The 17097-nt window shown below is 43.2% G+C and overlaps 2 protein-coding genes, 1 long non-coding RNA gene and 1 other non-coding gene across 7 annotated transcripts; 2 read left to right on the top strand and 2 right to left on the bottom strand.

Annotated features, from left to right (window-relative positions):
* Nucleotides 1-6269: 6269 nt before the first annotated feature.
* Nucleotides 6270-7589, top strand: LOC6609855 (probable 3-hydroxyisobutyrate dehydrogenase, mitochondrial). 2 transcript variants are annotated; one of them, XM_002034470.2, is made up of 2 exons: nucleotides 6270-6373; nucleotides 6441-7589. In XM_002034470.2, the coding sequence occupies exon 2, from the start codon at nucleotides 6443-6445 to the stop codon at nucleotides 7415-7417; it is 975 nt and encodes a 324-aa protein (XP_002034506.1). In that variant the 5' UTR covers nucleotides 6270-6373; nucleotides 6441-6442; the 3' UTR covers nucleotides 7418-7589. The 2 variants fall into 2 exon arrangements, with proteins under 2 accessions (XP_002034506.1, XP_032570861.1); XM_032714970.1 differs by having other exon boundaries at nucleotides 6273-6373; nucleotides 6429-7589.
* A 987-nt stretch (nucleotides 7590-8576) lies between these two features.
* On the bottom strand, nucleotides 8577-16086 carry LOC6609853 (multiple C2 and transmembrane domain-containing protein). Of its 2 annotated transcripts, none has more exons than XM_002034468.2 (12): nucleotides 15762-16086; nucleotides 14280-14929; nucleotides 13945-14053; nucleotides 13632-13774; nucleotides 12703-12897; nucleotides 11335-11486; nucleotides 10756-11271; nucleotides 10330-10689; nucleotides 10154-10273; nucleotides 9903-10103; nucleotides 9633-9840; nucleotides 8577-9578 (listed from the first exon to the last, which is right to left on the bottom strand). In XM_002034468.2, exons 1-12 carry the CDS (start codon nucleotides 15865-15867, stop codon nucleotides 9498-9500), a joined length of 2841 nt encoding a protein of 946 aa, XP_002034504.2. In that variant the 5' UTR covers nucleotides 15868-16086; the 3' UTR covers nucleotides 8577-9497. The 2 variants fall into 2 exon arrangements, with proteins under 2 accessions (XP_002034504.2, XP_032570860.1); XM_032714969.1 differs by having other exon boundaries at nucleotides 13945-13996; nucleotides 15762-16085.
* Nucleotides 12343-13556, top strand: LOC116800379. 2 transcript variants are annotated; one of them, XR_004361323.1, is made up of 2 exons: nucleotides 12343-12488; nucleotides 13516-13556. It is a non-coding gene; the product is annotated as an uncharacterized LOC116800379 (long non-coding RNA). The 2 variants fall into 2 exon arrangements; XR_004361322.1 differs by having other exon boundaries at nucleotides 12343-12496.
* Nucleotides 13058-13139, bottom strand: Trnal-aag. Its single transcript has one exon. It is a non-coding gene; the product is annotated as a tRNA-Leu (tRNA).
* Nucleotides 16087-17097: the final 1011 nt, after the last annotated feature.

Here is a 17097-nt window from a genome sequence, read left to right as displayed (position 1 = left end):
GCAGAGCAGTTAGCAGATCAGTAGGCAGCGCAGTCGCAGGCAGCGTCAACGGCGCAACTAAAGCGGCTTTAACAGCTTTTGGGCCAACAAAAGACTTGGTCAAAAAGAGCTGTATAGCTCCTAGCTGTAAAGATCCTCCAATGATTTGTTGTGGTTAATTGAAATTAACGAAACGGGGATGGGGATAGAGATTTGCAAAGGGGGAGTGTCCACAAGAATGCACTAAATGCAAATCAAGTCGGCCATAAATGCTAACGTGTTTTAGCGTTAGTTGCGGCGATGCTGTTCCAGTTTTGCAATCTTCGCTAGCGACAAGTTTTTACCACATTTGCTGGGAAAATCGATCCGACTGTGTGGGGGTCTCATGAATCGTGCTACACCCCTCGCTGATATATGTGTATTTGTGCGGCTATATGGCCAGACATAACAACAATTCCATAATTCTGACTCAGTGCCATGTGGCATTCGAGCCGTGCATCTAGCTTTTAATTGGCTTTTTAGGCTTTGCTCTGCAGCCAAGGTCGTTTCTTGCTACACAAATTCCATTATGAGTTTAATTGAATTGTTTGTTTTGGTTTTTTTTCTGTCGTACGCGTTTCCTCCTATTTTTGTTTGGTTTGTTAGGAAACCAATAACCCGATTGACATTTACCAATTAAAACGCGTAGAAACCATTTTTTCTTCACTGACCTTTGCCGCATTTCTTTTGTTACAAATTGGTTACAAACTTCATAAAACCTATAATTACAAAAAAGGCGAAACTGGGAATGTTTTCAATTAAGTAGCGCAGGTAGGTAGAAGTGAAAAATGAAATAAATATTTTATAATATTTTAAGTAATTTAAGCTTTTTATAATATTTTTGAGATAATATTTAGGTATTTAAATATCATATCACACCATATTTGTGCTATTTTTACCGACTTTAATTTTGTTGTGCTGCCATTAGGCATTTTTGTGCCCAGCTTGTTGCCAAATATTTCTTTGGTCTGCTAGAATTGGCCTTAAAACGAGGTCTTTTTAAACTTCTTTTGGGCAATTAAAATATTCTCATGCCGGCAGCCGCACAATTTCCGCTAAGCAAACAATTGTCTAAGTGAGACGTTTATGGATCGTGGAAATCGAGTTAATTAGCATATCGTTCAGCGTCCGCCATTATCCATTATGCGTTGGGTAACCCAAACGAGATGTTCGGACGCTTTTCAATCGCATTTTTTTCAATTTCAATTTTCCAGCGGCAATCGCGACGGGCGATGAGTGCATTGACAGGAGCAGCAACTTTGTTGCCGCAAATCCAATCAGTCAACTTGTCATAACGCCTGCCCACCTGTCTGTCCGTCTGCCTCACCTGCCGCCCCAGGTGGGCGTGAGTTATGTGCGGACTGATGACGTACGAGGAAGGTTTCCACCTCGTGGCCTAAGTTATGTGACGGGATCTCTTGGCGTTCGGAGATCATTCAACCGCGACTCGCGTCTTGAACTTCCGCTGAATGTGATTTAGTTGGCCTGCAACGCTGTTTCTAGAACAAAGCACTTTCACCTGCCTCGCAGATAGAGAATCAAATTCAATCGAATTCAATTGGCGGCCAATGGTTGGCGGGTGCAATTAGCGTTGACCTTTTCACAGGTGTCTCACTGAAATGGCTCACACGCCCATGGTGGCGCTGCCAAATGGCAAAGGTAACAGATCGCGACCTTCAGGGCCCTGCTTATGAATGGCTTTTCCCAAGCTCTTTGCGCATTTTCCGCGACGTATGCGGAAAAGAGTAACGAGATTTGCATAAAATTCGACACGAATATTCCCACACTCCGCCATAAAATAGATCAACTTAATTGGCCATGTTTTTCTGGCATAAGTCAGCCCAATTAGCCGTAGAATCTTTTGGGCCAGGTGCAGATAAGCCGCCGATTGCGATTCGCAAGTGATGCTGATGCAACGCTGACAAGAAGACATAAATATCACTTATGCAATCGAAAGGAGAGAGCTGGATTGTCGATGCGTCGACGCATCGAGAGCCAAATGCATTTAGGCTCACGAAAGTAAGACAACTTTGTGCCGCTGCTTTGCCCCTCGGGTGATACCCAAAATGCTGGCTATTTGGTGCTTTTGGCCATAAAACGCTTCCTGCTCCCGCTGCAATGCACTGCAGTCGCTGGTCAAAATGTGGTCGAAATCTGGAAAACTGGATTGCCAGCGGAGAGTCTCTCGAGCCGAGAGGCTTCGCTAGTTTCCTTCCTTGTGTGTGGATTTGGGTTAGCCAAACATTTATCTGCCGCTCGAGCTGTTGGTTTTTATGTTGATGTCGCCGCTGGTCGAGATTGGGGGATACAAATCAGGAGGGAGAAGTGTATCAGTGGGTGAAAACAGCGGGAGATTGGTTCGAACAATGGGGTTTTAATCAGCTAATTATGTACGGGCTGTAAGTTAGTTTTCCTAGTTTTTAGACTGTCTATGGAAACCTCTTTTAATTGGTAATGTAACATTTTCAAGTGTTGTGCTTGTCTATCATAAATTAATTACCTTTTTTTCTCGAGGATAATAAATCTATTTCATATATTTCAGTGTTCATAAGCTTCCAAGCAATTCGAAGAGCATTCATTCTCCGCATTTCTCTTTCCTCAATTTTTTTTGGTTCACTCTGCCAACTACAATTAAAATTTTGTAATACGGTGACCAAAAAAAAAGAAAAAAGATGGAAAATATATCCCAAGCACAAACAACATCGCGATGAAAAATTACGACAAACAGAAAAACACATTCGCTCTAAACGGTCGCATGGAATGTGTGTTTGGTCGGGCAGCGAATAATTTGACCACTTTCAAAAATGATTTTCAATTTCACTAAACTATAGACTGTAGGCCAGGGTGTCGGCAATTGGTAACTAAGTGCGGAGATACGTATGCGAACACACAATAATTATGCATGCGGCGTATTAAAAAGCGCGAACCTTAGAAACGATTCAAAAACTGAAGCCGAATGAAATCGAAAATGAATTGAATCGAATTGAGTTGAGTTGGATGGTGGCTGTGGCTGCGGGGGGATGATAATTTCACTTTCCTTTCCCAAACTTGCTGCAGTGACTCCAACTGCATTTCAATTTTCCGCATTGGGCGTGTGTGAGTGTGTGGTGTTTTCAGTTAGTTTTTCATTTTCATATCGTTTTGGAGTGGTCTCTTCAGTTGGCATGTTAATGTAGGTCCGAACGTACATACATTCGATCGAGAGCAGAGCAGAGCGAAAGTCTAGCACAGGGAAACAATTAAATCCCATGAAAGTGATTATCGAACGCAATTTCACTGCCAAAATTTCTGGCTTAATGTAATTTCAATTACGTGCTGGCCGGAAACGAAATCGAAGACAGGCTGAATGAAACCGCCTGGAAAAAAAAATGTCAGTAGTCGCTCACGATGTCACAACCGCTGGCTGGCAAATTACATGGTAATGTGTTCCTCGCTGACTCACGGATCTACGCGGTGGCATGCAGATTGTTGCGACCTGTCGCATTCATCAAATTGCGTGCAGCTGAGGACGGGTCAAGAAACGAGATACAGGCAATACAGTACGATTCGCAGATACAAGATACAAGATGTACATATGTTTATCAATAAGAAAACATAAGACACCAGGGAGAACAGAAACAAACAGAAGGATAGAACGAGGAGGGACATAAAGATTCCCTGCTTTTGTTATTAAATAACTTATATCCCCAGAAAACAATTATGTATAATTGGATCGTTAAATATCTTACATACATATTATATTTTACATTACATTACATTTTACATTATATATTTTTCCGGTCTGTAGGACATTCTTATGCTCCTGCCACTCACTGTAATGATTGCTTATAATGCAATGTTTGTGGGCGAATAAAATTCAATAGCAATGTGATTCAATTCAAGTGCACTCTCCTTTTTGTTGTCTGTGTTTTGTGATTAGTGATTTGTGGGTGCGCTGTTGACGATGAGTGAAATTTCGCTGTCTGCCTATGTTTGACATGGAAATTAGTAGCGGCAAACGTTGTTGGTGTGCGACCGCAGCGGAGAAATGTTATAATGTCTGCCTAATGAGCTTGGCACACCGCTGCGTATACTTGATGTACGATGTACGCATAAGAGTGTGCACAAATGCCATGAACATGAACATTTTCCAAAGCCAAGCCCAAATGGTCCACTTGAAGCTTGTAGTTTTGCGCTTTAATGCTTCACTTCGCTTGTGGCTTCTATGGCGCCTTTGGCTTTATAATTTGTTTTTTTTTTCACTTTTGGCTTGTAAATTGTAATTTGTTTCAATGAGACGCGCTCTCACCTGTATTTGCTGTTGTTTTGGCCTATATTCGTGTTAATCACTCGCTGAATTGCACTTTATGGCGTTAGATAAGGGTCTTGCCGCTATTTTGACAATTGACAAGCAATTATGTAAGCGAACGCTGCTGGGCAGCCGATGTCCCCCATTTTGCGCCATTGTCGCGATCTCGATCCGCTCCACTCCCCAAATTGAAATGCACTTAGGCGATCGCCGCACGTTGGCGGATGCTGGAGACGCGCTGACACAGATAAATCATCAACAAATCATCATCAGCGGTGCGAACAGAGACCGGTGATATCCAATAAACATGTATACATGTACATCTGCGATATGGCTACTGGCACCCTTGTTCAAATAAAATTTCTGAAAATCATTCATAGAAGTGGTTATGTCGAAAATATAGCCAATATACCTACTATATTTCAGTTGTTTCAGTTTTCTTTTGATAAGCATAACTCAGTTGGCTGACAACGAGGTCCGTGGGATTGCGTAAGATCGGAGCCACGACAGGCGGGCCGTAAATTGGACGAGATTTTGCGAAACGCAGCTCGAGCAGTTGCAATTTCATGCATGCCGATTTTTATGCGAGCAGCAACATTAAAAAAAAAAAAAATAGCAACAACAACAACTTCAGCAACAGCATCGAAACCTTATGACCATTGTACAATTTGGGCGAAAAAAGTATCTGCGCCAATTGAGGTTCGGAAAGCAGTGATAAAAATAGCACAATAAAACAAAATTGCGAAACATCAAATTGTTTATTGTGGGATCAAGTATTGGCAAAGCTCTAGCGCAAGAAAGTTGCAAAAATAAAAACATTATAAAATGTTGAAAATACGATAACGATGATCAGATACACTTACAAATTGTACAACCAAATTTATATGTGTGTACACCGAATAAATACAATCACTAATTAATTTATTTTGTTTAAAATAATTTTTACAATGGTCATAACTTTTTCAAAGCAGCTTAAAATAATTACCCATGTAGTTGGGTCTTTTAAGGTCTAAGGTCTTTTCAGTTATTAGGCTATAAAGTTATGGTAGATCAAGGTATCAATGTATCACTGTTAGTGAAGCGAAATAAACCCTTGAAGTGAGTGTAAAATGAAACATCAGTTTGGAAATTGCTCGTGTGAATTTAGTTATGCACGATATTTCACGCAATTGAAGCGATTCGCATGTTGCCATTCATTCATTCATTCAATTGAAGAAAGAGGCATTGAATGAAGATTGCTTCGAAGGGAAAAAATATGTTTTAGTTATTTAAGTTTAATAAATTTCAATGATTCTAGATGCTTTACTTTAATTTTCACTTTAATTGAAACCGCACAACCAGCGTAAAAGCTTACAGTTTTGGAGCCTCTGGTCTGGGCACTCAACGTCAAGCCGACACACACACAAATTTCTATTCCCCCTCATCAAACACACACACAAGCCCCCCGAAACGCCGAAAAGTTTTGCTCGGACTGATAAGAGAAACAGCGGCACGTGTCGCTCACATATAACATAAATCAAATAAAAGCATTGGAAAGACCAGAGCTGAAAAGCTTTTGCTGGCGTCACTGGAACTCTAGATACAATATATAATGTGCTAACCATATGTTTGATAGCTAGCAGAAATACTTGTAGGGAACTTGTTTTGATCTAGCAAAGTTGTCGCGGCTTCAAAGGAATTATTTTCGTACGGAGTCCGCAGAAGTGTGAGTTTTTTTTTATATATTAATATATATTTTAGTTTTTAAAGATTTTTAAATTATGTAAAAAAATTAATATTAATTGCTTTTATTTAAGATCACACTGTTATAGCTACTTATTGTTCAAAATATCGAACTTTTCCAAATAAATATATAAGTAATTAATAGATACAAAGATTTGTTTGGAAATAGTTTTACTTTATTAATTGGCTCATTTAGTGTAGCCGACAACCCTCGAGCGGCCGCTGGAATGAGCTGAAAATAAGCGACCTTCCAACAGCAGGTAGCAGTGTGCTTCTGACAGCGGTCCGATCACGTAGAACTTGCGCAGTTTCAGCCGTATCCCCTTAGATTTCTTAGACCAACAGGTGGGTGAGATCTAGTGGCTAGTTGCCCATTCGTTGTGATTGCATAACACTGTAGAACTTTTCGCAGCCATGTCGCTCCGTGTGATGTCCCCCGCTATGCTGAATGCCTGGAGCCAGACCCTTGTGAGGGCCATGTCCACCCAGGGCGGAGCCAAGAACATCGGCTTCGTTGGTCTGGGCAACATGGGCGCCAACATGGCCAGCAACCTGATCAAGGCCGGCCACAAGCTGCATGTCTTCGACATCTCCAAGCCCGCCTGCGAGGGTCTGGCCGCCAAGGGAGCTACCGTCTACGCAAAGACCTCGGAGCTGGCCAAGAACTCGGACTTTGTGATCACCATGCTGCCGAACAACTCCATCGTGGATGCCTCCTACGATGAGATGACTGCCGATGGCGTCAACAAGGACACCATCTTCATTGACTCGTCGACGATCTCGCCGGATTTGGTCAAGACGCTGCAGAAGAAGATCAGCGCCAAGGGAGCCCGGTTCATTGATGCCCCCGTTTCCGGCGGAGTTCCCGGCGCCGAGCAGGCCACCCTCACCTTCATGGTGGGTGGAACCGAGGCGGAGTACAATGCCGTGAAGGCCGTCCTGGAGTGCATGGGCAAGAAGATCACCCACTGCGGCGTCTATGGCATGGGCCAGGCCGCCAAGCTGTGCAACAACATGATGCTGGCCATCTCGATGATCGGTGTTTCGGAGGCCATGAATCTGGCGGTGCGCCAGGGTCTCGATGCCAATGTCTTCGCCGAGATCATCAACTCCTCCACCGGACGCTGCTGGGCCTCGGAGATCTACAACCCCGTGCCCAAAGTGTGCCCCACTGCCCCAGCCAACAGAGACTACGCTGGCGGTTTCTCCTCGGCCCTGATCACCAAGGATCTGGGTCTGGCCTCCGGAGTGGCCAACGCCTCCAACTCACCCATCCCGCTGGGATCTCTGGCCCACAAGGTCTACCAGTCGCTGTGCGATAAGGGTCTGGGCAACAAGGACTTCTCCGTGGTGTACGACCTGATGAAGAAGGAGAAGTTCAGCATTTAGGTTACTTACAGACTACAGGTCGTGGTGGCCACAACCACGTCACGTCCACATCCAAACCAGTCCTGCATTTAAATATAGCACTAAGTTCCCTCTTTTTCGATTTCTATTGTGCCTGTTCCCTATTCTATGCAAATTATACGTAAATTAAAGACGAATCGTATTGAGTGAAAAAGTTCCATGCTGTTGCGTAATCGTGGGCTGGGGTGATTAGGTATGGGAATCGTCTGACGAACGGAACTAAGCACCTACAAAAAGCATCTGGGTTGGTTTATTTTATTGCCACTTTTGAGACCCCTGCAAATACAATTCCCGATTAGGGGTTATCTTCAGCACTCGTGGCATTAGATTCCACATGGAGATCGTTTTTAATTCATAAAGCTTGCCAGGTAAACAGAGCATCGAGTCGAGCAAAACAAACAACATTGAAAGATCCCAATGGAAATTATGGCGTGGTTATCAAAAGCACACGGATTGAGAAGCACTGGCGGAATGTTTCGCACAGCAATGTTAGGTGCGTAACTAAAGCTTACAGTTTGAGCAGCTCTTTGTTGGCATACATTTTGAGATGGGTACAATCTAATAAGAAAATATGTTAAGATATAAGCTTCTCACAGCTTTAGTAACTATGTTTAAGTTTTAATATTTGTTTACCGAAAAATTGGGGATTCGTTTTATAAAACGTAGAGATAAGTAGTGGAACCACTCTGATAAGCCATATCAAAGAGGGGTGTTTCTTTAAGTGGCTAGTTCGACACTCACACATGTCAGCTTTTATCTTCTAATAACTTTCTGAAACAAAAAGCTTAATGGGCAAGTAAACAGAGGACCGAGCGAAACAAACAAGGATAAAAATACGATACATTGGCAGTGGCAACTGTAGAATCTGCATCCGGACATTTACAACTCTACAGTTTTAGCATCACTCCGCACAGTGGTCAATGTATTTTTCAATGTGATTTATTTTGAGCGAAATCCAAAAATATTTTTATTTTTACAATCATATATATATGTATATTTAAAAATAACAAACTTAACTTTAGGTGCTAATTAATTAATTGAGTTGGTATGTATGTATATAAAAACTTTGTTGTTGCTCTTTTTGTGGGGTATAAAATAGTTCAACTATCTAAAATGTATCAAATCGATCAATCGGAGTGGGTTACATAGCAATTAATTTATATATATTTGTATGGCTGGGCCGGGGCCTTTCAAGAGCTGATTATCCTAGACAAAGTTAATAAATATAAGCTTTAGAAAATGTTTTGAACAATCTTTCCGAGTGAAATAATTACAAACAATTTGGTTAGGATAAGGCTTAATTAGGTATATATGGCTTATAAAGGTATATAATGAAAAAGCGTCCTTAAACTAGTCGAGTGCAATCGAATGGTAAATTGTAAATGGAGTTTGGGGGAAACTTCTGTGCGTTACGGAGCTTCCGTGGGTTAAGTCACATTAAGTAGTAAGCCTAGTCGCAAAATTCTTTGAAAATATCACAAATTGAAATACACAATAAATAATTAATCGCATTTGGATTCGCGCAAAAGGAATCTGGTAGTTAGCAATTTGAGTTTTGGTAAATATTCGAATAGATCTTTGAGAGAGGTTACTTTAGGTACATGCAATGTTTCAATAGATTCCTAGTTATATCCGCTATCATTGTGTATGTACATAATCGCTTTGTGTAAATAGTTTGACTTCTGCGCACATATACATTAATATTCTCCTTTCTGTGTGTATATATATATAATTATATTAAAATAAGTAAAGCAATTTTGTGCTGCATAATTGAGTCAAGGTGAATTGCGTGTGTTGTTTCCTTCTATGGGTGGAACTGTTTGACTTCGATTCTTAACTAGCTAACTAACTTTGGTGTCTAATTGAATTCGCTATGGCTCAGACTGAGGCTCTTGGCCTGGCCAAACTTGTGCTTCAACTGGCTGGTGTTGGCCCGGATGCGCTGCATCAGCTGCTGCTGCCTTCCGCCGTATCCGGTTCCGCTTCCTCCTGCTGCTCCTCCTAGAGCGCTGGACTGCAGCGGCGAAAGGGACGCCATTGCCGCATCAGCGCTGGTTATGGACTATGATCCTTTCAGTTTCTTCTTGGGATTGTTGCGCGTCTGATCGGTGGGTGCCGATGGTGGCAGCTCTCGATATTGATTCTTCAATTAACATTATTATTTAAGGTAAAGACAGATAGTTAATGAACCACTTACAATCTCCTCATTATCTGGCACTCGCGATAGGAAGTCCAATAGCTCGTTGTTGGGAATGGTATTGGGTCTCAGCAAACGCCTGGAGAACTTCATCAGGCCCCAGAAGAGCAGCAGCCAGCGGAGCGGGACAAAATGCAGGACCAGAATGGCGCCCAATAGCAAAACCACAGCCAGCCAGGTCAGTTCGGGGACGGAAAAGTTGAATGTGCTGGAGATTACAAAGTATTCATATAGACTGTGATACATCACATAAATAACAATCAATTTTACTTCATGGTGCTCTCGCCTAACGAAGCCAGGTAGCCGATGGTATTCTGTACCGTTTGGGAGACTTCTTGAATGGCCTGTAATCTCTCCTTGATGGACTTCTTTTCCTCCTTCTCCTTGTCATCATCATCATCTTCATCGTACTCATAGTCGTAGTGAGCAGCTGCATCAGTGGAGCCTGTTATAAGGCGAACCAGCCAGTTTCTAAATGGAAATTGATAAGAATTGGTATAATCCCTTGTTCAACTACTTACTTAAGTATAATGAGCAGCAGGACTAGAGGTACTGTCTCCAGATCGCCGTAAACACAGGCGACTATCCATAAGACGAAAGCTATGCTGGATCGCACAGGAGATTCCCACTCAAAGCAGCTCCTTTAAGAAACAGACAGTGAATTATAAACAAATGGTAGGTGAAACCATATACTCACTGAACATAGCGCGCTGCATCTAGGATATCCATGATTATCTCCTTGAGTCTATTAACGTTGCGCAGAAAGAGCTGTCGCTTGAACTTGGCCTCCTGCTGGATCAGCTTTTCCTCCTTGGGCTGCAGGGCTCGACACACGGCACGGATCTCGTTCCAGACTACTGTCAGTTCCAGCTGAATTTGCGGTGAGTTTCCTTTGGCCCGCACACAGAGGTTCTTGTCCTTCAGCGTATACCATCGCTTGACTCCACTTTTGATCCTTAGGAGGGGAATGACTAGTTTGCCCAGGAACTCTACGCGATGGTCGCGATCCTCATCGAAGACGGTGATCTCCAGGACCTGCGTGATGTCTTTAACGTTGCTGCAATGCGAATTTAATAATATGTTTAGAAAGAAATAGCATTGAAAGAAGCTTAGCTTTACTTACAAAGTAAATATCTTATTCCAATTAGGAGTGAGTGTTTTATACTCAGTTTGGGTTTGTAGGCGGGCGTTACCCAGTTCCAATACACAAAAGGGATCGGATTTTCCACCTATATCCGCTGCAGCCAGTCCAGTGGCTCCAAATACCTTTACAGTTAGGTGACCCACATCGCGGAGATTTTGGAGGCATCTTAGGAATTTATATCTCTCCCTTAGCAATTGAGCCTCTCGAGGATCCTCCTTGAAGGCCTTCAGATCGCTGATCGTCTCCAAGGCAGTGGTTCCACTTATAGTGAGCATGAGGTGGACTTCACCAGGGCAATCTTCTAGGGGTTTCCAAATGCCGTGCGTGTTTTCGCGCTGAAAAACGCTGAGGTCAATAATGGCTTTGCCATAGAGGGTGTTCCGGTTCCAAAGTGCGATCTCCAGATTTTGATCTTCATCAAACAGGTGCAGGTCGAACTGCTCCAGCCAGCGCTCCGTCCAGGAAGACTTGCTCTTGTACTTCTCATTGCCCAATCTGAAAACAATAGTAATCGATTCACTTTATGATATCACTACCAGTTAATAGTTATTAACTTACCTGAACTTGAAGTGAGTATCATTCAACTTGCTGCCATCTTCAGCTAAGGGCAAATCCTTGGCTTTAACCAGCAGTATGGTGACTACCGAGCTCCAGATCTGTGACTTCAAACGCTTCGATGACTCAGCCAACTTCGAGTTGCGCTGGAAGTGCTGCAAGACATCCGGAAAATAAGACTCGGCCACCTCCATGAGATCGTCGCATCCCTGCTCCAGCTGCTCCCGCAACTCCTCGTGCTGCCGCCTCACATGTTTGAGCACCATGCGAGGAGCCCGCTTGCAACCGGGCCAACTGTTGCCCAACATGATCCGCGTTCAAGAGCTCCAACTAAAGCAGACAGCAAATTACACAGGCCCCAATACAAAACCCAAAGACGCACTTCGCTTTCGAAGCTCCAACGGTGACTAAAACCATTTGGGAGTGAGGTCTTGCGATTGCGAGAGAAATACATACACTAAGTGCAATATTACGAGGTATGCCGGACTAGAGATAATTGCTCTTACATATCATTATAAGTCACCTTTACACATGTCTGCTAATGCAGAGTAATAGGTAAACATATAGTTTACATTTAATTTAATGATTGATACGGATCAGCATTACTCATTTAATTAGTTTTTGCACTAATACGATTACCAAAATAAAGGTCTATATTATTATGAATATTATGAATAATTAAATTGCTTTGTTAAGTAGATGGAGGCTATTAAAAATATTATATAATATCATTTTATTACATTACTGTTTCTATTCCTATAGTTAGCATTATCTTTTGTATATTTCATATTGATTTTTCGAATCTCTTGACCATAGGGTATTCAAACATCGACTTTCCCATAGTTCCATTTTTCGAAACGGGAAAATACAGAGCCCCCTTTGTCATTTATTTGTTTTGGAGCGCCCTCGTTGAGAGATAACATGCAATACCAATGGCAGCTCAAGCTTTTATTTGTTGAGCCACTGCGATCGTGGCTCTCACCTCATGAAAGCTAGTCATGATGAGTTGCCATAGTTGGAAAACGGCTCAATTGTGCGGCTTTAGTTCGTGTTCGTGTTAGTTGCGGGCACTGGATCAAAGTTAATACTTCGTGTGTGTCTATCCGAAAATAAAACCAGAAGCCGTGTCAAACTGATTCCGCTGAGCCATAAATAAAGTTAGTGGGTAAGCAAGCGCTTATAAATAAAGGTGGGTTGTTTGTCGGAGCTAGTCGAGAGGCAATTAAGGGTGCCAGACAAAAGATAGCGAGACAATCGCTTGGCTCACTGTGGAAAACCGCCGGGTGAAGGGCTGATTGATGGCCCAGACGAGAACCCCCACCATTAGCGCTCCCGAACAATGGAGTATATGGATTTATCGATGCCACTTACCATTTCCTTGTCCTCCTGACTGCGCGGCCACAGCGTCAAATTGATGAGTATCTCGCCCAAGCCACTTCCGCCGTTTCCGCTGGAATCGCACAGCTGCAGGTGGATGTCCTCGGCCTTGCCCAATTCCAATTGGGTTAAGTCTAGCTTGGCCGAGCCCATAAAATCGTCCTGCAGTCCCCAATCGTAGTCGAAAACCTGATTGGAAAGCGCATCGAACGAGACAAAACGGAAATTCATTTTGATTGGATGAGATGGGGGCTTTTGGGAATTCGCTACACATTTTGGATATCTGACACTTCAAAAACTATTCGTTCCACGGCTGAAAATGGATTTGTGCAATAAAAAAGCTTCCTTCTGGCAGCGGTGGGATTCGAACCCACGCCTCCGAGGAGACTGGTGCCTTAAACCAGCGCCTTAGACCGCTCGGCCACGCTACCATGCTGACGGCCCGCGGCGGATTTCTTAACGCATATTGCTGTCCTTATCTGCGCAAAACTAATTTTAACAGCACTAACTAAGAACTTGAAGAACTCTTAGAATCCCATTTAATTTCATATCATCACAAAAGTTAGATGAAGACTTTTTATTATGTTTTGGACATATAGGCTAAAGTTCAACAATACATTTGAAGAATGAATCAAACAAGAATAAGAATATCCAACTAAATTCTTTATATTTTTTCTAATAACTTGTAGTTATCTAGTATCTTTGTTTATTTTACTGATATAATAGAACTACGGTTAAGTATGAACATAATTTTTAGGATAATTGAAGCAATATATATGTTACATGCAACTCTTCTTTATATTACAGTGCATCAGTAAAAAAAAACGGATTCTAATTATGAACCAGAATTTCTCTTTGTGTAAAACAATTGCCAACTTTTCTGAAGTGCCTGACAGGTAACCCCCAAACTTCCCCGGACTCACCTTGACGATAATCGGCTGGAAGGGGTCCTCGATGGGCACGATGAAGACCTCGTCCCACACGGGATTCAGGTCCCGGTGAATGGTGCGCGACTTGTGGAGGAGGCGGCCGCCGACCTTGAACTTGACATAAGGATCACTCAGTCCTGCGGCAGGGACGAAAGACAAAAGAAATTTCTCGCTGCAGTGCCAGTGCATTGTGACCAGTGCTTGATTAAGCACAAAGAAGTGGGCAGGATAATGGTAATGGGATGGGCATGGTAATGGTAATGGTGATGGGCAAAGGGCAGGGATGTGGGTGCTGGGATCTGCTCACCATTCTTGTCCATGGCCACCAGGTCACTGCCGGATTTGAGATGCACGCGCAGCTGAAAGAAGACGAATTGACGTAATTGGGCTTCGCGCTTGCGACGCAGCTCGTTGGCCTGATCGATTGCAGTTGCGTTTTCATTTGCATTAATCAGTTAGTTAGAGTTGTGCAGCACAGCAAGCCGTTGGCAAAGCGATAATCAAAAATCGAACATTTCAAAAAAAATTCCAGGAAATTTCAGTTAGTGCCATTGTGTAAAAGAAAAACTCGATAAAGTCAAGTGAAAACCAATTGATAAAAGGAGTGAAGCAAAGTAAGAGATGCCAGATGATACCACCAACCTGCAGGGCCTCCAGTTGCTGTTGGGTGGTCAATTCCGGTGGACTGCAGCCGGCCGAACCGTTCTCCGGATGCTCATCTATCCTGCCCTCCATGGAGCCCCCAAATCTCTGGATAACCTGCGCCATCTTGGCCGTGGCTCGAAATTCCCGGGCCAGTGGTGAGCCACCAATGGTGGTGCTGCGATGCCGAGGACTCTGGGTCACGGAGCTACTTTCGGAACTATAATCCGCCGCATAGTCGGTGCTCTCTTCGAGAAAATCACTGGGCGACTTGCGACCCAGACGATCTTTGCTCTTCGCGCGACTCCAGCGATGTCGAAGATTGTTGAAGAATCCGTGCGTCTTCTGCAGAACGCCTACTCCGCTGGCCACGCCCCCCGAACCGGCACCGGCCAACTGCTGGGCCACGGCACTCTTGGCCCTCTTCGGTGATACGTGCGGTGATTCACTGAGGTGGCAATCGTGACCATTCAACTCAGAGGCGGATTTGCTGAGATGCTTGCCCAGGCGCTGCGATTGCTGCAGGTTTGGCGAACCATGTGGCGAAATCCGGAGCGGCGGTGTGGATCCGCTGACGGTGGAGCTGCTGCCCGGTCGCTGCTGTTGATCCAACTCCACCTGATCCACCTGGTCAACGTATTGGATGCGTGCTGGAAGCAGGTGGAGAGATGGCAGAAGGGGTGTTATTTCACCTGGCACGCAACTCCCACAATCGATTTAACAAAATTCCAGCGACCGATTGATAAATCATGTACTACGAAAATCAACACTCATACATATTTACCCTCCCCATATTCGCGGAAAATTGAGTGTTTTCAGGCGATTCAATTGCCACCCATGACATCACTGCTCTTTTGCGATTGTCTTAATTATAAAAATTACACAGAGCAATTGGAAAATGGTATGATTCTTTCCATTTGTTGATGCGATCATCAAAAAGTAGAAAATAAGCCGCTTTTTATAAAACCTAAATTGCTCATACGTACTATATAAGTTGTACAACCCGAAAAGTATGACATTTGTGTTTACATAAATGCCAGTCATTCGGAATTCAAGCTTTTATACTTTTAATATTATTCACATAAACTGCAAGCACGGCATCGTAAAATATTTTATGGGCCAATGAGAAAAATGTAGTTTAGAGTATATTTTGAATATTATTAAATTTACCCCACCTACTACAATAAAATCTAAATTTATCAAGTGCAAACTTTTGACACATTGATTTACATAAATGTCAACTTGGATGTCTAATAAACTTGGAAAATAATGGTCGCTGCACTTAGAGAAGGAGATTTTAGTCCAAATTGCTAAGTTTCTCGACTTCGTGATAAATCATTGCTTATTTTGCTGTCATTTCTCTGCTTCCACACGCATTCCGCAGAAAAGTGACAGCCAGTTGGGTTCTATCAAGCTATGTGTATTATGAACGAAGCTCGTAATATCCATCTTGCTATATACACTGGGTGCCTCACAATCTACCTGTTACTGGGAATATTTTATTAATTCTGTGGCACAACACAGAGGCTTGTGGCCTCTCCGAGTTCTTCGAGGACTTGAAAGAGTACGCGAGATGCAACGGTTGCATGACATGGCCAATACTCGCGGGGTAAATTGAAATGAATAATTGATTAGAGCACTCTTTGATTGCGTTAGCTCCACTTCACGGTACGTGTTATTTTAGTTATTTATGGTGGATACAACAGCACGACACAAACGCTTAGTACATGTATCAGATTTTGCAGAAATGTGATGGTCGCATAAGATTTTCTCGCGATTTTCCAACGCGGAGCTTGGAGCGAACTGCACGCTGGCAGTGCCCCTAGAAGACTGCTTCGGATTCGGATTCGCTGTCTGGCGTTATGGTTCCATCACCACCACCAGCCCCTTCGCTTTTGGCCAACCGTAACTTTTGCTCTCCTTTGGCATTTGTTATTGTTAACGAAGGCGCACACATACAACTACAGTTTTCGCCAGCTTATGTGTGTGCGGCATTGGGTTCAATGTAAGTGGGTGGAGTGGTAGTGGGTGGGTGCGTATTGGTTGCGGGTGCTCTTGGGCGATTTTGTGGGTGGCCACCCGGCTTTCCCTCTTGCATTATTAATGCCCTGCGATGCTGCAGCTTGGTTTATTTTTCTCTCTCCGGTGCCGCGAAAATTCGAAAAGCACCCAACGATGGCGTCACCGAATGCAAATGTGAGTTTATTGGTGTGGGATAAACGACAAAGCTTTACGCACCCCGTGTAAAAAAGCTTTAAATTTTCGGTATTTTCTCGCACATTTTGCACAGTTTATATTATTTTAATGAATGAAATGGAAGCCAAGCGAGTGAGAGGGCCATAGGCGGTGGGTGGCAACAATTCCTGGGGGGCCAAACTGTGGCAAGGACATTGCTGCTGCAGTAGCAATTTGTCTGACTCTTGTGCAACCGAAAACATTTCCATGTACTTTCAATTAATTTAATGCAAGTGAAATGCAGATTTCCCAACGCCCACACAAACAGGTGTGGCTAGCTTCCTTCCATGCCCTTTAATTCCGAATATTTGCGGGCAACATTTCCCGGAGGAGCACTTTCTGGCTTATGTGCCTGTCATTAGTTTTCCACACACACCACATATGTTCAACCTACTTTTTTGGTGCGGCCTGCCACATAAATATTTATGAGGTTTTCCTGGGCCTTTTAGTTTGGACGGCAGTGTTTGGCCCCCAAAAGTGAGGCAGACTTTTGGGCTAAAAAATAAAATAAATTCATTTGAATCTTGACTGCGTCCTGCAATTAGCTAACTTTTGGTCCCAATCAGGAAAAAACTTTTGTGGC

This window comes from Drosophila sechellia, chromosome 2R (assembly GCF_004382195.2).
Source record: "Drosophila sechellia strain sech25 chromosome 2R, ASM438219v1, whole genome shotgun sequence".
NCBI classification, from domain to species: Eukaryota; Metazoa; Arthropoda; class Insecta; order Diptera; family Drosophilidae; genus Drosophila; species Drosophila sechellia.
The sequence above is the reverse complement of the archived record's forward strand: the minus strand, read 5'-3'. Positions and strand labels throughout refer to the sequence as shown.

Coding starts and splice junctions, on each gene's coding strand:
- LOC6609855 (XM_002034470.2), top strand. CDS start 6,443: ATGTCGCTCCGTGTGATGTCCCCCGCTATGCTGAATGCCTGGAGCCAG.
- LOC6609853 (XM_002034468.2), bottom strand. CDS start 15,867: ATGCAACCGTTGCATCTCGCGTACTCTTTCAAGTCCTCGAAGAACTCG. Junction 10,274..10,329: donor GATGCAGCGCGCTATGTTCA/GTGAGTATATGG, acceptor TGTTTCTTAAAG/GAGCTGCTTTGAGTGGGAAT. Junction 9,579..9,632: donor TGCCAGATAATGAGGAGATT/GTAAGTGGTTCA, acceptor TGTTAATTGAAG/AATCAATATCGAGAGCTGCC.